We start from the raw sequence: 22,011 nt of genomic DNA on the forward strand, positions 1-22,011 counted from the left end.
TGCAAAAGGGATACTAACTGGAGTGTTAATAATTGTATGTGTTATTCTTAAACGTCCAGGTATTTTGTGTTGAAAGTATTTGTGTAAGGGTAAGGTTTTAAAACAAAGTGTTACAATTAACTTCACGAGGAACACAATGAGACAATACTTGTTTGTTTGCTTATCATTCTAAATTATATTCTTGTGGTATGATTGAGGTTGTGGTATGATTGAGAGTGAGATGTGTCAGAGGCCTCTGGGTGTGCAAGTGTGGTGTGTACTGTGTTAGTGAGAGCACGTTTATTGTCATAGTGCAGGCTGAAATCATAGGAAATTAGTGCTGGTCGAGCAAAATCATGTTTCACAAGTATGGGGTCATTGTGTGAAGTAGCCTCTTGGAGAAACTTAAGGGAATGTACCGTTTAAACCTTTTTGATCATAATGAGTCAATTCACAAATTCATTGCTTTCTTGAAGGAGTGCATGAGAAGGAGTCAATATGGTATCAATCCTTTCAGTCAATGGTTCACTGATTTGTTTGAACCAATGCATAGATGGTTACTGAGATTAGTCAAAGAGGGATTAAGGATTCTGTTCACTGTGGTGTCAATCATTGCATGTAGTATTGTGATGGATGTGGTTAAGGGGTTACTTGCAAAAATATTATAAAATGTTATAGAGATTTTGAAGTGGTGCCGGAAGCGGGTACCCAGTGGATCACTGCAAAGCAGACTGGGGCAGCTTTAGAATCTGCACACGCCGAAGACGACCAGGAAGAGGTTCCTGATAATTATTCTGACAATGACGTGGGCTGTGACACCTCGACGACTATCAAGAACAGCCTTCGATCACCATCGAGTGATTAGGTTTAAGTGTGTTACTATTAAGTTGTGTTACTTACTATTAATTGTGTTACCATTAAGTGCTTACAGTAATTGTAGTGTTATTAGGGTTAAGTTGTATGGTTGTGTTATGTTATGTATTTGACATCTGATGTAAAAGATTTTTCTTCTTTTTTTGAAGAAAAGTCACCAAAAAAGGGTAACAGTGACCATGGCTGAATTAACGAAGCAAGGGTCTTTGATTATGTTGATTATGTTGTCAATGATAATGATGGTTGGACATGGTAATGCCATCGTAGGGAAGATTGACCCTCAGATGAATATATGGGTCACCTGGGCTGTTAAACAGTCAAATGTTACCATACAAGTTATTTCTGAAATGTCACAAGATATGGAGAGTCTAAGACATGCTGTACTACAAAATAGAGCCGCAATTGATTTCTTGTTGTTGGCTCAGGGACATGGGTGTGAAGATGTGGGAGGAAGTGTTGCTTTAACCTTTCCGACCGTGGTCAGTCAGTTCACGACCAGTTGAAATGGTTAAGGGATCATACGCAAAAAATTGTAGTACAAATGGGCTAGTAAAGTACCGTACTCAACTCACATGAGTCTGGCACGTACGCAGCTGGCTGAGAGCCAATCAGGCTCAAGGACACGATGCCCTTGGGTGACTGGGAAGGCCCCTAAGGTGGGACAGTGGCTAAAAGAAGGAGGAACTAACTGAAAAGAGCGGGAAATGTTAGCCAAACATGAGCTTAGTTTTGGAATATGTATGAGTTGATTATGTTCGAACTAGATAAAAGGCGACTGAGCTATCCCTTAAAGTTGAAGTTCACTGATCACTCATACTGAGCGCCTGTGTCTTCCAGCCATCGACAACAGGGTCTGGCCCTGGGCAAATAGCTGGGCATGCAGGTAACTCAGCACTTACACAGTCATTCCCAGCTAGAAACTTGTGCTCCAATTTACAAGCTGGACACAACGCTACTAGAAGTGGTTTTCTTATGTTGTTTTTTCTTTTTTTTTTTTTTTTTTTTTTTTTTTTGGAATGAGAGGATACTGTCTGGCCAGCCTCAACATGGTATTAAATCATCTGGACTGTAGATAGCCTAGCAGTATAGGGGGAATTGGCATGAAATGGGTGTGCTGCTCCCTTTTTGCATGTGTTTTTGTGTTTTTTGTATTGTTTTTTTCTTTTGCTGTGAGAAATGTAGACCTGTGCCCTACTTGGCTTCTATAGCTCGCCTCCACTTATACTAGAGAAACTTTGACTTCTTGTAGCCAGAAGCAACTTGTGAAGCAAGCAATTTAAGAAGTGTGCTGTATCGTGAGCTTGCTTCAGAGCCTCTTCCACAGGCTGAAGTCAAAACAGGCTCCCACCCACTTCCAAACAGTTAAAGCAGTGAAGATCCACTATACCTAAGCACTAATTTTCAAGGGAGAGGCACACCTTGGCATTTATCAAGAAGAAAATACTTCGGAAGCCGCCCCCCACCCCCTCATGCTGCATAACCTCAGCGGGAGTAGAAGAGTGGCTCCTCCGAGGCGTGTCACGGAGACCCTTTCTTGGAAGCTAACAGTGGGAAGGGCGACACACGGGGCTCACAAGAACAGCAGCATGCACAGTCCATCATGCACAGGACTACGGAGGCATGGTGAGGAAGCGGTGGTAACTGCCAACATCAAATCCAGCGAAGGAAAAACTTCTTTTCCCTTCCTCCTACAGCATCTCTTTCAGCTCTGCCTGTCCTCTCTGGCAACATCTGGGCGCCAACAGCCTGCCTAACCATTCCAGTTATCTCAAACAACATGAAAAAGCTGTATCTCTACTACATAAAAACAGTGAGTGGTGGGCTGGTGGGAGAGGAGGGGGGGTTGAAGGAGTTTTGCTTTGCTCATTGGGGCAACATTTATTTATTTTTTTTTCTATCACTGAAAAAATAAAACAGTCCACTGTCCAGCAGAGGCTGCTTACACTCTATTCCTTCTTCGCCTCATATCAGCTCACTCGACATGGACTTCTGTTTCGGGCCTCTGCAAACACAGCTCCGTTGGGAGGAAGGCCCCCTGGCCAAGGGCGGTGGCGTATGTCCTGCTGTGCATGTGGGTAAAAGTGGGGGGCATGAACCCCCCTCCTCCAACGTAGCTCCCTCTTTGGTGCTGAGGCATGGTATGGTAATCCTCCAAATTGTCGTAGTGGGACATCACAGTCATAGTGCTTTGGCGTTTTCCGAGGGTTTGGTACGGGTAGAGGAAGGCAGAATCCTTCTCCATGGATTCAGGGTGCTGCATCCTGAGGCTGTGGCTCCGTTCAGGCTTGGGTGGTGGTGCAATGGGTGAAGCAGCGTGCTCCTCTTCCTTATAGTTGTCTCTGGTCTGTTTCTCCATGGACATGGTCGGTTTGGCTCGAGGTCTTTCTAAATCTTGTCTGTCATCTGCTAACTTCACTTCCTTGTGGTTCAGTCTCAGGGTATCGTGGTTCATCGTCATGTACTTCCCGCCAGAGTGCTGGTAACTGATGGGCTCGGAAGGCTCTGGGCCGCCTTTAGGCCTGTAGTCACAATAAGGGGGTCCATTTTTGGATTCGGAAGGCTGCCTATGGCTTCCCTCCTGCTGGAAGTGCGTCCCGTGTTCGTTTGTGCTGCATCCAGGCTCGTGCAGCTTCCTGCTCCGGATGCTGCTCTGCTTCTGGGGCAGGGATGGCTTCTCCGAAGGGCCGTTCCCATAGGCCCCATGGTAGTGGGCTCTGTCCAGTTCTGGTTCAGTGTGCTGCATGTAGTAGCGTTCATCTCCCTCGGGTGTAGCTGCTTTGGCTGGGTACCTCCCCTCCTTACCTTCTGCCACGGTGAGGAGCCCAGTTTTCCCAGGATCAGATTTACTGCGCAGATGAATGACATCCAGTTCTCCCAGATCATCCGGCAGCAGCGGGGTCACGTTGTCATACTGGGACATCACCGGCCCTTTCATTTTTTGGCGTGTGCGGCTCTCTCGGCGAATTGACTGCATGCGGTACTTCTCCATGTCCTCGAGGTCCCACGACATGTACGTGTGCTTGATGTCTGGGGCAGGAGGCACGTCTCTGCTAATAAAGCTGTGCTCTTTGCCAGCCAGGTGGCCAATGAAGCCACCCTGCGGGTAGGCGGACAAACCAGGGTTGCGGTACAGACCTTTGCTTTGCAGCCGCGAGGCGCAGGAGGCAAACTCTCGGCTGGGCATGGGGTGGAAGGGCTTGGCCCGTACGGTATTGTAGGGGTCCAGGTCGTAGAAGTTCCCATCGTCAGTAGTGTAATAAGAAGATCCGGAAGAGCTGGAATAAGGACTGTAGCGGTAATGGACTCGTCCGTTCTCAAAGTAAGGCTGCAGCTGAGTTACGTGGTAGTCAGAGTGGGGTTGATATGGCTTGTACTGGTAGAGAGGCCGTGTGCAATACACGGGCTCGTCGTCTGGAGGCACCTCGGTGCGCGAAATGGGAACGGAGCGGATAGCAGCGGCAGCCGGGGTGGGGACATGCAGCGACTGAACCCGACGGATGGTGGGGTAGGGTGGGGCGTCCTCACCGTAGCTGGTGTTACGCAGACCCATTGGGCTCACAGAGGACACAAACTCCATCCGGCTGCGAGGCTTGGAGTGGACAGTTGAGGTGCTTTTTCCTTGGTTTGTGTAGGTGTTGTAGCGAGTGCTTGCAGAAGTCGGTGTCTCAGAGCGAGGAGGATAGGCTTGGTGCTGGTCAGGTTTGGTGTGGTAGGAGATGTGAGGAGGAACACTCTCAGGCCTGTACGTGTGGCTGGAGGTCAGCTTGTGGTGCAGGTAGTTGTCTGGTCCAGAGGGCTCCGGGATGCTCTCCGGCTTGGGATGCGGCACGTAGATGGACTGCAGAGAAGCGTGCTTGGGGGGCGGTGGCGGTGGTGGCGCCGGCGGCGGCAGCAGGGCTTCCTCCACAAAGGAGGCCAGCATGGAGGAAGCCAGGAAGGCATGATAGTTGGAGTTGTTGATAGCATCCGTATTGTTTGAGTGCATGGCAGCAGCAATTTTGCTCTCCAGTGTTCTCACAGGTGGGACAGGAGGTGTAAAGCTGTAGGATGAATGAGTAGGGACGGATTCGGAACGCAGGTGCAGCGGGGGAGCCCTTGTACTCTCCCGAGGCTTTTCCACATGGCTCTGGTGCCCTGCGGGCACAGAAGATGAGCAGCGTGTAGTAGAACTATTTTCTGAGGCAAAAACAGGAGCAGGATCAGGTAGCTTTTCTGGTGCAGTTGCACCCCAAACCTGTAAGGAAGAGACCAGTAGAAGTTAGAGGCAAGCATCCTTCCCCCATTCTGTACTTACGCTATCACAGATGCTTGTATGGATTAGTACAGTGTCAGTTATTTTGTGCCTGACTGTGGAGGAATGGTTAAGTGAAATAGGACATGTTGATGTTGGGCAGTTAAGAGGCAATGGGCTAGTAAAGTACCGTACTCAACTCACATGAGTCTGGGCACTGTACGCAGCTGGCTGAGAGCCAATCAGGCTCAAGGACACGATGCCCTTGGGCCACGGGGAAAGTCCCTAAGGCGGGACGGTGGCTAAAAGAAGGAGGAACAAACTGAAAAGAGCGGGAAGTGTTAGCCAGTGCTGAGCTTAGTTTTTGCAATATGTATGAGTTGATTATGTTCGAACTAGATAAAAGGCGACTGAGCTATCCATTAAAGTTGAAGTTCATTGTACACTCATATTGAGCGTCTGTGTCTTAGAATCATAGAATCATAGAATATCCTGAGTTGGAAGGGACCCTTAAGGATCATCAAGTCCAACTCTTGACACCGCACAGGTCTACCCAAAAGTTCAGACCATGTGACTAAGTGCACAGTCCAATCGCTTCTTAAATTCAGATAGGCTCGGTGCAGTGACCACTTCCCTAGGGAGCCTGTTCCAGTGTACAACCACCCTCTCTGTGAAGAACCCCCTCCTGACATCAAGCCTAAATTTCCCCTGCCTCAGCTTAACCCCGTTCCCACGGGTTCTGTCACTGGTGTTAATGGAGAAAAGGTCTCCTGCCTCTCGACACCCCCTTACGAGGAAGTTGTAGACTGTGATGAGGTCTCCCCTCAGCCTCCTCTTCTCCAGGCTGAACAGGCCCAGTGACCTCAGCCGTTCTTCATACGTCTTCCCCTCCAGGCCTTTCACCATCTTCGTAGCCCTCCTCTGGACACTCTCCAACAGTTTCATGTCCTTTTTATACTGTGGTGCCCAGAACTGCACACAGTACTCGAGGTGAGGCCGCACCAGCGCAGAGTAGAGCGGGACAATCACCTCCCTTGACCTACTAGTGATGCCGTGCTTGATGCACCCCAGGATACGATTGGCCCTCCTGGCTGCCAGGGCACACTGCTGGCTCATATTCAACTTGCTGTCAACCACGACCCCCAGATCCCTCTCTTCTAGGCTGCTCTCCAGCGTCTCATCGCCCAGTCTGTACGTGCAGCCAGGGTTTCCCCGTCCCAGGTGCAGGACCCGGCACTTGCTCTTATTGAACTTCATGTGGTTGGTGATCGCCCAGCTCTCCAACCTATCCAGATCCCTCTGCAAGGCCTTTACGCCCTCATTCGAGTCCACAACTCCTCCAAGTTTGGTGTCATCAGCAAACTTGCTCAAAATACCCTCTATTCCTACATCCAGATCATTTATAAAAATATTGAAAAGTACCGGCCCTAAAATGGAGCCTTGAGGGACCCCACTGGTGACCGCCCGCCAGCCTGACGCAGCCCCATTTACCATAACCCTTTGGGCCCTGCCCGTTAGCCAATTGCTCACCCATCGTATGATGTTTTTATTTAGCTGTATGGTGGACATTTTGTCCAGTAGGATCCTATGGGAAACCGTGTCAAAAGCCTTGCTGAAGTCCAAAAAAATCACATCAGCTGGTTTCCCTTGGTCCACCATACGGGTGATCTTATCATAAAAGGAAATCAGGTTAGTTAGGCAGGACCTACCCTTCACAAACCCATGCTGGCTGGGACCAATGACTGCTTTGTCCCTCAGGTGCGCCTCAATAAGTTTGAGAACCATCTTCTCCATGATTTTACCAGGCACTGACGTGAGACTGACAGGCCTGTAATTGCTAGGGTCTTCTTTCTGACCCTTCTTGAAAATCGGCACAACATTTGCCAGCTTCCAGTCTACCGGGACCTCTCCAAATTCCCAGGATCGTTGAAAAATAATTGAGAGAGGTTCCGCGATGACGTCCGCCAGCTCTTTCAACACCCGGGGATGAATCCCATCCGGACCCATGGACTTGTAGGGATCCAGGTGGAGTAGCAAATCCCACACACGTTCAGGGTCGGTCGGGAGTTTGTCGTCCCCACCGTCCCGGTCCTCCAGCTCAGGGCACCCTGGGTCCCGAAGCCCATCATCGGCATTGAAGACAGAGGCAAAGAAGGCGTTAAGCGTCTCTGCTTTGCCTATGTCATTGTCTGTGAGGAGACCTTCCCTGTCAAGGAGCGGCCCTATGTATTCTTTAGTTCTCCTTTTTCCATTCACATATCTAAAAAAACCCTTTTTATTTTCTCTCACAGACACAGCCAGCTTCAACTCTAGGTGTGCTTTGGCCACACGAATTTTCTCCCTACAAACACGAACAGCATCCCTGTATTCTTTCCATGACGCCTGGCCCTCCTTCCAGTAGCGAAACACCCTCTGTTTCCGCCTAATCTCCATTAGAACGTTCCTGGTCAGCCACGCCGGCCTCCTGCCCCGCCTACCTGACTTGTGATATTTAGGAATTGCCTGATCTTGTGCTTCTAGGAGGCATCGCTTAAAGAATGACCAGCACTGGTGGACATCGAGGCCTTCAAGAGCAGTTTCCCAGGGGACCTTGCTGACTAGTTCCCTGAGCAGCCTGAAGTCCGCTTTCCCCATATCTAGGGGTGAGGTTTTGGTCTTCCTTCTGTCAACAACAAATTGGCACCCGAACAGGGACCGGTCTGAACGAGATTTGGACGATGCTGGCAGTGATCCTGGGCCACGGTTGGGCGGAATAAGGGAAAGCCGGTCCTGCAATGCAGCCCAGGAGGTGGAAGGGACAAGAATCCCCGCACCCGTGTCGGGAAGGTGAAAGGGACGTGGAGTCCCCGCACCCGGGAGAGGATCCCGCAGGTCACGCGTCACCGAGGTCTGAAAGGTGAAAGGGACAGGAATCCCCGCACCCGCAGCTCAGAAGGTGGAAGGGAGTCCCCGCACCCAGGATGAGCTTATAAAGGGTCCCGCCAGAAAAGCGCCGCCGAGGTCTTTGCAAAGGCTGCAACTGTATATATAAAGGTATGAGAGACAAGCAGCGTATTATTTGCTCAGATGCTTTTTATAAAAGCGGAGCATTTTAAATATAGATTGTAGAAAAAGATTTGCCAGGGTTGTTAGCATATGGGGTAGCTAAGGGTTGTTTTACAAATCCTGATACAGTTTTTTTGAACAAACAGAGTGGTGTAAATTTGGAGATAAATTGTTTGATGATGTTATTAGTGATATTGGGTCTGCTGAAGAAAATTTAATGAAGCCATGGAGAGCAGTGTCTAATGCATTGGCCATGCATGGAGCTGAACAAAGAGTTGCAGCTGCTGCAACAGAGCGGTTAGGACCATCAGGGTTAATAATGTTAATCCACAGCAAATAAATATGGAAGGAACAGATTGCCCGTTGCCACCTTCCGTTAGAACTTTTACTATTACACAGGGGGTCTCGGGAAATTCGGAGGTGCCTGTGACAATGTCCTCTGTAGCAGAGGAGGAGCTTTCACTATAGTATGAAAGAACAGGCACAGGTATTAAGAGAGACTGCGCAGCAAACGCAGAATCAAGCACTCGCTGCCCTTGCTCCTTTGCAAACGCCCGGAGGCCGTCCTACTGGCCAAGGGTCTTCACCGCGACCGCATTGTTTTCGCTGTGGGATCACGGGACATATGAGACAAGGGTGCAAAACGAAATCAGTGTGGTGTCAGAACTGCCAATCCAATACGCATAACACAGCGACCTGTCGACATGGTGCATCGGGAAACGGCCGGAGCAGCGGGAAGGACCGCCCCGCGCCCTTTACCTCCGACCAGCCACCAGAGAGAGCCTCGGCTTGGACTTGGCAACAGCAGTAGATGTAATGCTATTGCACTCCAAACCCACCAGGGTAAAGACAGGAGTTATGGGACCAGTTACTATTAATGGTGATCCTGTGGGAGCTTTATTGATCGGAAGATCGTCTGCTACCTTGAATGGATTACAAATATTGGTTGGACTTCTAAAGACTATTTTGGGGAAATACAGATTATGGTTTCTGCAATGTTTCCTCCAATGCATGTACCACCGATGGTCAATAAGGACCAAGGACTCGGAGCATTTGGCTCCACAGGAAAAGTAGCGTTATTAACGCTTGGCATGCAGCAGAGACCACGACAGAAAATCACAGTATGTTTAAAGGATGAGAAACTGCAAATTGAGGCATTGTTGGACACTGTCGTGGTTCCGCTCGAGTGGGCAGTCGAGCTCCACCACAGCCGCTCTCTCACTCCCCCTCCTCAAAGAGGAATGGGGAGAAAATATGTGAAAAGGGGCTCAAGGGTTGAGATAAGGATGAGAAAATCACGCAATAATTATTGTAACGTGCAAAACAGACTCGGCAGAAGGAGATAGTAAGATTTATTGCCTATTACTAGCAAGCGAGAGAAATGAGAAACAAAGGAAAAAAAAAAAAAACAAAAGCACCTTCCCCCCCATCCACCCTTTTCCACCTCCTCCCCCCGAGTGGCGCAGGGGAACGGGGGAATGGGGGTTATGGTCAGTCTACAGCACTTCTTCTCTGCCTCTCCTTCTCGGTCACTCTCGTCCCCTGTGCTGTGGGGTCCCACCCACGGGATGCAGTCCTTGATGGACTGATCCGGCGTGGGCTTCCCACAGGCAGCAGCTCTTCCAGAACTGCTCCAGATATGGGTCTGTACCACGGGGTCCATCCCTCAGGAGAAAACTGCTCCAACCTGGCTCCCCTACGGGCAGCAGCTCCTGCCAGATCACCTGCTCCTGCGTGGGCTCCTCTCCGCGGGCTACAGGTCTGGCCTGAAATCTGCTCTGGCAGGGGTCTTCCACAGGCGGCAGCCTCCGTCGGTGCAGGGCCACCTGCTCCACCGTGGGCTCCTCCACGGGCTGCAGCGTGGAACCCTGCTCCACCGTGGTACTCCATGGGCTGCAGGGGGACATCCTGCTTCACCATGGTCCTCACCACAGGCCGCAGGGGACTTCTGCTCCGGCGCCTCTCCCCCTCCTTCTAAACTGACCTTGGCACCTGCAGGCTGTTTCTCACTCACTCCCGTGACTCTCCCGGCTGCTGTGTGGCGCAGCGTTTTTTTCCGTCTTAAATATGCTCTCACAGAGGCACAAAACAACATCGCTTATTGGCTCAGATCTGGAAAACAATGGGGCCCTTCCCAAACATGGGGCAGCTTCTAGATCTTTCTCACAGAAACCACCCCTATGGCCCCCTGCTACCAAAACCTTGCCACGTAAACCCACTACAGACACTGGCGCAGATGTGACAATAATCAGTGCGCAAACTTGGCCACCGCATTGGCATACATTCGAATCCAGTGCCACTGTAGCAGCAGTAGGAGGTATGACTATTGCTCATCGATCACCAGTACTGCAATGGACAATAGGTGACAAAGTTGTAAAATGCAGTGTATCTGTCTCACCGTTGCCAGATGGAGTACAAGCACTGACAGGGAGAGACATTCTTGCTCAGATGGGAATGGTTCTTACGTCAGATCACCATTTATAGGTATGGCCATTGATTGGACTTTCCCAATCCCACTAAAATGGAAAACTGATGAACCTATGTGGGTTGAGCAGTGGCCGCTAAAACGGGAAAGTCCTAGTACAAGAGCAGTGTCAACAAGGGCACCTAAGACTGTCAAAATGTGTGCCATGGGAGCACTGCAACCTGGTCTACCTAATCCTGCTATGATCCATAAAAATGACAGAGGTTTGCCTTTACTCTCCCGGCAATAAATCGTGAAGGTCCGGATCAAAGATTTGAATGGACTGTATTCCATAACACATGTCTTGGTTTCAGTTAGAACAGAATTAATTTTCTTCCTAGTAGCTGGTGGAATGCTGTGTTTTGGCTTAGGATGAGAAGAGTGCTGATAACACCCCGATGTTTTAATTGTTGCAGAGCAGTGCTTATACCAAGCCAAGGACATCTCAGCCTTTTGCTCTGTCCTGCCAACAGGCAGGCTGGGGGTGCAGTAAGAGCTGGGAGGGGACAGACCCAGGACAGGTGACCCGAACTAGCCAAAGGGGTATTCCATACCATCTGACGGCATGCTAAACAATATATAGGGGTGGCTAGCCAGGGGGAGGCTGCCGGACTGCTCGGGGTTAAGCTGGGCATCGGTCAGCGGGTGGTGAGCAATTGCATTGTGCATCACTTGTTTGTACATATTATTAGTAGTAGTACTATTATCATCATTGTATTATTATTATTATTATTTTCCTGTCTTATTAAACTGTCTTTATCTCAACTCACGGGCTTCACTTTCCATTTCTCTCCCCCGTCCCAGAGAGGGAGGGGGGAGGGTGAGCGAACGGCTGCGTGGTGTTTAGCTGCCAGCCGGGTTAAACCACGACAACACAGCAACAAATAAAAACGGGGGAGAAGGGAGGAGAAACTGTGGTATTAGAATGGATAGCTCCTCCATTACAACCTCGACAAACAATTCAAGAAAAAATTGCAACATTAGCAGAATTAGTAAAGAAGGGGAGGAATCGAATATTGCAGGTGGATGGGGTTCCTCCAAATATGATCTGGTTACCCATGAAGCCAGGCGATTTGGAATGGTATATACAAAACTCTGAAAAGTTACAAGCTGCACTACTCTGGGCTACACCGCAGCCTGGGGAAAAAGTTTGGGATGTACGACGTCATCTTGCCAGTTGTTTTGCAGTAATGGGAGTACCACAAACTATAAAGACTGATAATGGTCCAGCCTATGTTAGTGGGCCACTTAAGCGATTTATGGAACTGTGGGACATTAAGCATATAACTGGTATTCCACATTCACCAACTGGTCAAGCTATAGTAGAAAGGGCTAATGGAACAGTTAAGCAGTACTTGGAAAAGTTTAAAGACATTACAGATGTTAGAGAGAGAGTGAATAAAACTTTATTTGTTCTTAATAATTTGTGTATATTTGAAGATCATGAGGAACCATCCGCTGCAGGTCATTACATTAAGTCTGAAAATGAAAATAAATGCATTATGAGAGTACTGTACTGAGATATGAAAACGGGACAATGGTTGGGGCCTGCTGACGTGATTTATATGGGGCGAGGTTATGTGTGTATCCCTTCCCCTACAGGTCCAACCTGGGTACCTAGTCGATGTGTTAAACCAGCCATTGAAGAAAAGTCATTAAGTACGAATAACAGCAACCATGGCTGATCTAACGGTGCAAGGGATTCTGGTTGCGTTATCTTTGACAATGACGGTTGGACGTAATAGTGCCATCCTAAGCAAAATCGATCCTAAAACCAATATGTGGATCACTTGGGCAATTCACGACCAGTTGAAATGGTTAAGGGATCATACGCAAAAAATTGTAGTACAAGATAGTTGGTTTGAAAGTTGGCTTAAATCTGTTTTTGGGAACATGGGTGGATGGGTTTTGTTAGTTCTTTCTACTTACATTGATTATAGTTGCTGCACGTATAATCTTTAACTGCCTAACTAAGCAAAATAAAAACGGGGGAATTGTGGAGGAATGGTTAAGTGAAATAGGACACATGGATGTTGGGCAGTTAAGAGGCAATGGGCTAGTAAAGTACCGTACTCAACTCACATGAGTCTGGGCACATACGCAGCTGGCTGAGAGCCAATCAGGCTCAAGGACACGATGCCCTTGAGCCATGGGGAAAGTCCCTAAGGCGGGACGGTGGCTAAAAGAAGGAGGAACTACCTGAAAAGAGCGGGAAATGTTAGCCAATCCTGAGCTTAGTTTTTGCAATATGTATGAGTTGATTATGTTCGAACTAGATAAAAGGTGACTGAGCTATCCATTAAAGTTGAAGTTCACTGATCACTCATATTGAGCGTCTGTGTCTTCCTTCTGTCGACAACACCTGACTTTCGTTTGCTGTGGAGAGCCAGCATGGCAGCCGAGGAGCCTGTAAGTGCTCTTATTGCAAAAGTCATACTGCTGAAGGGGGAGGAAGTAGCTGTCTCTACTTTATGGCCTTTATACAGTGGCCAAAGCATTTTCTTAGGTGGTCTACTTGTTAATGTACTTATGTTAACGGAAATACACCTGTGTGTAGGACTTAGCAGCTCAAGTAGTGTCATACAGCTGAAATCCCTTCCATATTACAGTGGAGTGGCTAAGACAGCCAGCAAGCTGCAGGTGTTCGTATTTCATGGGCAGCAGATAGCTTGGATTTCTGAATGCACACTTCTATGACTAACCCCCTCACCAGGAATCTGACCTGCTTTATTAAAGGCTGCCGGAAGAGGACATTGTCAGTTACTTGCATCTGAGCACTTCTGAGCCACCATTCCCTGGATCAGTCACCCCACAAAATACTCTTTTTTTCCTTAAACTTATGAGTAGATACACTGCTATGTTCCCATGTATTCACTTAAGAAATACTGCGCTGCATTCCTGTAAGGCTGTGCCTCTGTCCTACACATTCAATTCCCAGTAAGTAACCCGTGAGGAACCCCCTGCCTCTTGCCACTCAGATTTGGACCAATTCTCCCTGAGCTCAGTCCCCTACAAACACAGAGCAGCTGTGCACACACACGGCACTTGCAGATACGTGCACGTACCTGGCTGGAACCAGTGGTTGCTTTTGCAGAGGCGGCTGGCACTTGTCCCATTGCTGATTGGTGATCTTGTCTCTGCGACATAGCGGGCTGGATGGCTGCGAGCATGCGCTGAGTCGCTGTAACAATGCTGTCTGTCTGAGTTGAGGCTGGGCCAGTGGCATGTTGGCTCGCTGGTCCGTGGCTAGGCTCGGTTGCAGTTGTCTGGATGGTTGTCAGATACGGCACTGAAGCCAGGGTGCTTTTCTCCCCGGCTGTCACAACAGGAGGTGTCTGAAGTTTGTCGTCGGCTGTGCAGGCGGGCGCGAGGTGCTTGTCCCCGGGCATGCATGCACGGAGTTGGGGCTTATCTACTGGCATGTCAGGTGTGGGAGGCTCCAGGTCAGGCAGTGCACCCGGGGTGTGGTGCTCCTTGTCCCCAGCGTGGGACGGGAAGTGATCTTTGTCTCCAGATTTACGAGGATGGAAGCTGGACTGCTCTTGTTCTTCATCTCTGCTAGCGGGCATGTCCCCAGGCATGCCACTGCGGACAGGCGGGGCGTCTCGGGCTCCAGGTGCGCCAGACAGGTGGTTCTGCTTCCCGGCTGTGCTGCTACCTTGAAAATCCTTCTCTACTGGAGCACCAGGCTGGAAGTGAAGGCGGTTCTCAGGCAGACTGGTATACAGGTGGAGCTTGTCTGGAGCACCAGCAGAGACATGGAGCTTTTCTAGAGCTGTACCAGCTTCGGTCTCTCCATAATTTGTGCTTTCAGAATGAGTATCTCCTGGCTTTTTCTGAGACTGAGCAGACGCTTGCTGTGCGGACTCAGCTAACACTAGGGCTAGCATGCGCGCTGCATTTTTTGGAGGAGGAGGAGGGATAAGAGACACGGAACTGACAGGAACAGGATCCTGGGGGGAGTCGAGGGCAACGGCTCCTAATGGGGGGAAAATTGAGAGAGAGAGTGATTTTATGTTACCCAATAAGGAGAGTGACCTAACCTTAATGACTACTATAAAAAAATAGATGCTTTCCACACTTTCACAGTGGCAATTCCTTCTGGTGCGAAATACTGTATCTTCAGTCTTACATGCAAACGCTGCTCAATAGCACAGCAGTTCATCACAAAAAGGAAAAAAAACACAAGAAATTGTCTAAAGGCTCCTCTTGCATTTCTAGAGAGGTAGGAAGTAGGTAGCAGAGAATGAGACACCCTTACACAATTTTGATCATAAGGTTTTGGGCAAGAAGGTCCCTTCTTCAAGTGTTGGCAGATTTTTAATTTAAAAAAGAAGTTTAGATGGTCTATCGGCTGAAATGATTTGAAGTACATGCTATAGATTTTCATGTATGGCATGATGGGAAAAAAAAGTGGTATACAAAGTCTTATGAAAAAATATCCGAGATTTGTGTGATGTAGGGAGAAGACAGAGGTTAAGACCTTACTGATTTGCACAGCCCTGCAAGAACACTTGTGATCAGAACTGATGGGCAATCCCCTCTCCTAAAAGGCACGCAGAGAAGGACTTTTTTGAGAGCAGGTCCCCTTTGGAACTTAAAGAAAGAATGGAGGAAAATGCACTGTACCTGGCTGTTTGTTTCCAGTGGGTACACTCTTATTCTGACTGCTTGACATTGGTCTCTCCCCTTCTTCTGGGGACTCTGGTTTGCCAGCAGCCGCTGGCTGGGCATGCTGAAGCTCTTGTTGGGCTCCTTCCCCTGCTCCTGTTTCATTGCTCTCCAGGGGCAAGGACATCTCGGTTGGGGACTTGTTTGTCATTTCAGTGAGGTCGATCTCTTTGCTCCAGTTGGAAGCAGAAGAGTTTCTGGTCATGATGGTCACTCCTCCAGTTGGTTCTGACATGCGGCTGGGCAGTGCAGAGGAGACAGGTTCTGATGTAGTCGGTGGTGGAGATTTGATGGGCTTTTGCTCCGTCTTGGGTGAGAAGACATGGGGTTTGCAGGCCTTCTCTTCAGTTGGGCTTTGATCCATAGTAAAGGTTGGATTCATCTTCTCTTGGAAAGGAGAGACTGGCTCAGAGCTTGTGGCGCTGCCTGGTGTGTGGGACTGGCTGCCTGATTCTACATCCTTCTTCAATAGGCTCGGCTTCTCCTTATTTATGTCGACTGACTCAATCAGGGAGGTACTGGTCTCCAGGCACTCAGACTCTGCCTGGGGTGGGCTGCACTGAAAAGACATCGGGTCGAAATCCAGGCTGGCAACTCCAATATCTGGTGGGCTCAGGTCAACGTCTTCAGAAGAGCGAGGAGAAATAAGGGCAGGAACACGGATGATCCCCTCATTCCCATCGCTGTTTTGATGTGGAAGGTTGTCATAAGAATTGCAGCGATTCATGTTTCCTAAGAGCTCGCCATTGAAAGAAGCAGACAATGCATCACTACTGGATCTAGGTCTTCTGGGTCGAAGTAGTTTAGTTTCACCTAGGAATGAGTAGATACACAGGAGTTAGTGTAAAAAAAAAAAATACTGTCCAGGAGACAATGGCTTGGTGTTGTTTTTAACGTTGTTTTAAAGCAATGTGCAAGATGCTCGTGTGGCAAACCCTAAACAGAAAAATAATGTAGTTAGTGGTAATTGTTAATTAAATGTGCTCAAACTCTTTTAAAGCAGTTGTCAGGTCCCATTTGGTATGAAACTACGCTGTTTGCAAAAGCAAAACTAGGTTAAGTGTGCTGTAGGCCTCCCTCAGAAAGCATTTTCCTTCCTGATGGTGTCTTTTCCACCTTAGAATAGAAAGGAGATGGTGAGGAATGAAAGGTAAGTAATGCCAGCTATACAAAAGCAAGAGCTTTGCTTTTTTACCTTCGAAGGAAAAAGATTTGAAGAGCATTTCTCAGATGATAATACTGCCCAACACAGAGCGATAAGCTGCTCCATTAATTAGTAAGTCCAGCTTTTGCTGGAGAGGGGGAGGGAGGGGAGGAGGAGGATCTGCCCTATTGAATATCTGCAGTCAGTAATATCCTATTGCCTTTTTTTTTTTTTTTTTTTTTTTTAATCCACACACATTGAAAGTGAAGGTACAGTTTTGTCTTACCATCAACAGCATGCAGAGAGGTAAGTGATTCTTCGCTTTTAGCTGAGCGAAGAGTTCCGCTGTCTCCTCGTCCACCTATGAAAATGCAACCAAGACAGGGAAAAGTTGAATTACAAACATGGCTTACATTTGGTTACGTAGTGTTGGCAGGAAGAAGCTGAATGGGCTTCTAGCATCAGTACCGCTGTTTTTAAAGTAACAGTTGTGCTTTTATTTTTTTTCTGTTTTCTTTTTATTCCGAAGTCCTTAAAGAAAGCCTTTACCCTGGTTGAGTGTTAATACGTTTTACTGTCTAAGATAGAAGTAGTCCTGTTTTGTGTGGGAGATTGGCCTGGATGACCTACAGAGGTTCCTTTCAGCCAATGATTGCATACTACTGGGCAAGAAGCGATTACAAAGACTGGGTTGATTTTTGACACTCATTTTACAGACTGGTGAAGAGTAACCTATGCAAATTAACCTACTGCAGGTGACAGGTTGGAAAACTGCTGCCTCCCATGCATGTCATGCCACTACAGACTGTCTGGATGTACCTGTGGTAGCTGGTTGGTTCCTGACAGCAAATCCCTTAGAATGGGGAAGAAAGTAACATTTACACAGCTGGTTTTACAAGCACTAAACAAGTACAACTAAAATGCTCCAGGAAGACAGTCATATAATGTGTTTATTATCCTTAAGACTGAAGGTTATAATTTGAAAATGGTACCAGAGAAAAGATGGGACAGAAGTCCTCACTGGTCCATATTTAGGAATTTGTGGTATGTTTCACTGCAAAAATATATAGTTGCTATTTTTAAAGAGACAGAAAATTATATATATAAGGGTTGAGAAGTCAGAGACTACACAGAGGAGGGTACGAAAAGTTGTTGGATGTCTTCTTTCGCTTTCTGGGAGAATACATCTGTGGTAACGTGCCTTTAAGCCTAGTTTAAATGTATCATCCGAGAATAGCAAATGGAGACAGAAATGTATTCTTATTTCATGATATGAGTGTCAGAAGGAAATATTCCGAGACTTTTTATAGTGGTGCCCATATAATGTCCTTCAAAAGCTATTCTGATAAACACATTTAAGGGGTGTGCTCTAGCGTGTCAAATTCATGAGCTAATGCGAGATCCCTTTAGGAAAGACAGCAGTTAACTCAGGATGTTATGCATGGCTTGAACACTAGAAGGAGATAAAAGCACACTGTAAACATGAATTCTGCATTGCCGAAAAATCTTGTTTTCTGAAGAATGGATTTACAACCTTACCTGCACGGGCTGTGGCTTTCATTTCTGAGGGCTCACTGGGATTGCGCTGTAGTTTGCGTTTGGACACGGAGGACGATTTTCCCAAGTTGAAGAAAGAACGCCAACTGCCAACTGGCGATTTCTTCATCTTATTGGGTGGTCTTTTTCTGAAGTGAGAACAGAGCAAATCGTGTATATCAGGGTGATGGGGAATTGCATTTGGCTCTTGCTAACAGTTGTTTGTTATTAACAATACCTTGTTTCTGCTGAAAGACAGCTTAGAAACGTGGTCTCTTTTAAATGGTTGAGGATGTTTTCATTTTTATAGCTCAGCCCTAAAGTTTGGGTGCTGGGTAAATTCCACCAAACTATGCAAAGCAGATGCAATGCAGGTGAGCAAAGGCTCCATACTTGTACAACATGGCATCTAAGGAATGTTTTTTATTTAGCTGGTTGGTATAGCTGTTCTCTGAGGAACTGTGTAGTCACAAAAGGTATTAAAGAGCCTCTTTTATGCTGTAAAATCATGCTTGCCTCCTCCCACTGCCATGTTTAATTTCTAGCACCATCAAGTCTGTCCAACAACTCCACTTTGAGGACAACCAAAGTTTGTTTCAGGCATGTGGTCCTGAAATATGGAAAACCCCGGTGTTTCTAGGTATTCACCCTGTTCACATTTCTGTGTCTGTGGCGAGTACGGGCATGGATATGCATCAGTATGGCTCTTACATTTAGTGATAGCCCTGTGAAAAGTAAGAAATGGCACAGAAGTTGCAGGGCTAACCTAAGCCCATCAGACATTTGTATGTTAGTTGAATCCTCATGAAGTCCAAAGCGGGTGGAAAATTGGCTACAATACTTTATGCATGATTACTATAAGTCAGTTTCAACAAGTTTTTGATGTAATCAAAATAAATCAGTTATGACACATGCTGGAAAGGAAACTCCTCTTTACCTTTCAGATGGAAAGTCTATGACCGTGTGGAATTTCCCCTGTAGAGCTGCTGGGCCTTCTTCCACTTCAACGTATCTGCTGTTTGCCACGACGGGAGAGTTGGTCTGGGTTTGTGTCCGTGCCTGTGCCTCCTTCAGTGTGAGCAGCTTTGTGGAAGGAGAGGACACCAGCAGAGACTTGGGCCGTGATAAAGAACTGTGCCCTGAAAGGGAAAACCAGGGACAAGAGGGGGAATCAGAAAACAGCAGTACAGACATCAAAGTTCTGGGGGAACTGTTGTGTTTTTCTAAGATCTTGTTGTTCTAGCCCCTGAAAGATGTGGTCAAAATAACCATTTTGTCAGAGGTATGTTTATGAGAAAGGAAATACTTTTAATTGAGAGCAGCTTACCGTATTTAAGCAAACAAAAAACAAAACAAGAATGGGGATGGGCAGGGAAGCAAGCAGGTTAGAAACCTTCAGTGTTGACATACTTTAATGAAGCTTCATCTGCATGCTGAACTCCATAACGATAGTGACAGCTTTCTTCTTACAAAGTTTGTTTTTAGTTATTCCCAGATATTTTTTTTATTTTTTTATTATTTTTATTTATTTATTTATTTATTTTTATTCCCAGATATTTTCTTTTTTTTTTTTTAGTTACTCCCTTGCTGTGGCACAGTATTCCTGAGCATAGCTGGTACGCTGTGAAACAGCCTGACCCTTTCCCCCCCTAGTTTTGTGGCAAAGTACACAATGTGAATGCCCAAGTCATTAAACAATTAGCCGAATTTATATGCTCTGTTCTAAGCCTGGATAATCATTTGGCTCGGATTCTTAGCATGTTCATCTTCCCCTGGCAGAGCTCAGCCTGCTATGGGCTGTTAGCCAAGCTAAGCTCTGGATCCTACTGACGTAACAATTGTCTTCCAGTAGGAATAAAAGCTGGACTTACAAAAACTGTGTTGTCCTAAGTAGAATCACAGAATCATAGAACGGTTTGGGTTGGAAGGGACCTTAAAGTTCCTCTAATTCCAACCCCCTGCCATGGGCAGGGACACCTTCCACCAGATCAGGTTGACTTTCTGGGCTGCCAAGTAGAGGTAGGGCTTGTACAAAAATGGGGAGCAGCAACCATTCTGGAACAGCAGCTACCTGTACTGGTGGTAAAGTAACTGCACTGACTGTACAAATTTCATTGGAAGGGCAGGTTATCAAAGCAGATGGAACAGACCTAATGCTGCTTTGGAATAGTAATAGGTTGTGCTCTCATTTATTCTTCTAACACACAGAATGGTACAACTCAATTTGTTTCCAATGGAACAGGTACACTTAAGGTCTTAGCAGTTACTTGAGCAAATTTGTACACTCCAGGGATAAATGACGCTTCAGATGCTCCAGGGTTGGGCACAAACATGTCACAGTTCATTCCTCATCCTAAAGCCACAAATCTGCAATGTAATTAGGAAACTGGGCAACAGTTGTAGGGCCAATGCAGTCTTTGCCATGTAGCTGGACAGCCCTACTAATTAACCTATATAGACTATACTAATTAACCTATAGAGACTATGCAGAAGAAATAACCAGGATAGCAGGTGTCAAAATATTTCACATTAAGAACAAGACTTTTGTTTCTTAATGTCAATGCTAATGAATACCAAGAACTTTCTTTAAATCTGCTGATTGATCCTTTAAATCAGCTGATTGAAGAGCATCCTTGGCTTCTAGGAAAGGTACTGATAGCAATTTCAAAAACTAGGCCATATTTGCCAGGTTCTAATATCATAACCCTGTAAATCTGTCCTCTCACTGATAGTAAAAACATATTTCAAAAGTCCTGGAGGAGGCTCAGATTTTCATTAAGCGTCTATTACTGTTTTTGATCAAGGTAAAGCTAACAGAGGAAGTCACGCACCTGCTCCATCTCGTATGATTGAGCTGAATTTGGAACTGAAGAGGATGTCCACATTATTCAAGATGAATTCCACAACTATTGACTGGATTCGCACCTCCATGAAAGCAGCTGTTCCATTGAAGCAGGAAGACTCGACCTGCTTTGATCTGAAGAAAAGGAAGATTAAATAAAATGCAAACAGCCAAAAGACTGTGAAAGATATGATCCCCTTGGTAAGGCTTCGTCACATGTTGAACTACTGTGCCACACTGCTTGGGCAGACAGGACTTTAGGGGCAGTTACGAGATAAATCTCATCAAAGCATTATATGAATGGTCATATTGACTGCAGTCATTTACATCCAGCTTTTGGTTTCAGGCTGGAGTCCTACTGAAACAGGCAAGAGGAACAATGGGTCAAGAAGGAAAGTAAGCACGTGGCAGGTCCAGATTGAGGTAAACACTGCATATACGAAGTGGGGAACTTTCCTTTAACTTCTTTCTAGAAACAGTGTATGGCAGCAGTTTAATGCTGTGACACTGTAGAAAGCTCAGCATGGTCTTCTGCATCATTTTTCCTCTAGCAGGGAATGTCTCCAACTCGTCCTGCCCAGCAAGTACCCCAATATTCACAACAGCAAACTCAAACAAGAAATCTTTTGACTGCTTGTGGGTGAATTGCCATAAAGGAGAAAATAGCTTTCCCTCATTAACTGCACACAGGGGAATCTCTGACTCGGATTTCTCAGGTTGGTAGGAAAGCAGTCCAGAAATCAATACAATAGAAGCCAGGGTGATTTTTTTGTCTTTGTTTTAAAGCACAATTTTTAAATTACACCATTAATTTTAAAATACCTTATTAGGCACATTCAAAACAAGTTTTAGGAGACATTTATCCAAGATCATTTCCGTAAGTCTGAATTTTTGCAGCCAAAAGCTGTCAAATTAGACTCCGGTGATTTCTGCAGTGGGAAATCAGTGATGCCACTAAACACATTTTCCTGGATGACCAAGGACACACTAGTCTCATCTAACCAGGAGAGGAGAAATTATCATCTAGAAAGAGTTCTGGGGGTGAGAACACACTAGGCTCATTCCTTGCCACTGCTGAACTGTGGTCAGTGGAGCTGCAGTGCAGAGAGAGAGAGCAATACTGGGGTATTCTCTCACAGTGTGTCAACGCAGTTCCACTGACAACAGCAGAACTATTAACATCACTTTCAGAAGCTTGCCAGCTGGTCTCAACCCCCTGCTCAGAA

At 46.8% G+C, this 22,011-nt stretch overlaps 1 protein-coding gene across 5 annotated transcripts in view; it reads right to left on the minus strand.

The window, feature by feature from the left end:
* Positions 1-527: 527 nt before the first annotated feature.
* ARHGAP32 (Rho GTPase activating protein 32) overlaps positions 528-22,011 on the minus strand; it is a 264,914-nt gene continuing 243,430 nt past the window's right edge. For all 5 annotated transcript variants that reach the window (XM_032201829.1, XM_032201827.1, XM_032201828.1 and 2 more), the window contains 7 exons: positions 20,775-20,920; positions 18,881-19,082; positions 17,947-18,092; positions 16,694-16,768; positions 15,222-16,076; positions 13,658-14,571; positions 528-5,086 (listed from right to left, as the gene is read on the minus strand). In XM_032201829.1, coding sequence (XP_032057720.1) covers positions 2,825-5,086; positions 13,658-14,571; positions 15,222-16,076; positions 16,694-16,768; positions 17,947-18,092; positions 18,881-19,082; positions 20,775-20,920 — 4,600 coding nt within the window. In that variant the 3' untranslated portion in view covers positions 528-2,824. The remainder of the gene's footprint in view (positions 5,087-13,657; positions 14,572-15,221; positions 16,077-16,693; positions 16,769-17,946; positions 18,093-18,880; positions 19,083-20,774; positions 20,921-22,011) is intronic.

This window comes from Aythya fuligula, chromosome 22, assembly GCF_009819795.1.
Source record: "Aythya fuligula isolate bAytFul2 chromosome 22, bAytFul2.pri, whole genome shotgun sequence".
In the NCBI taxonomy this organism is placed as follows: Eukaryota; Metazoa; Chordata; class Aves; order Anseriformes; family Anatidae; genus Aythya; species Aythya fuligula.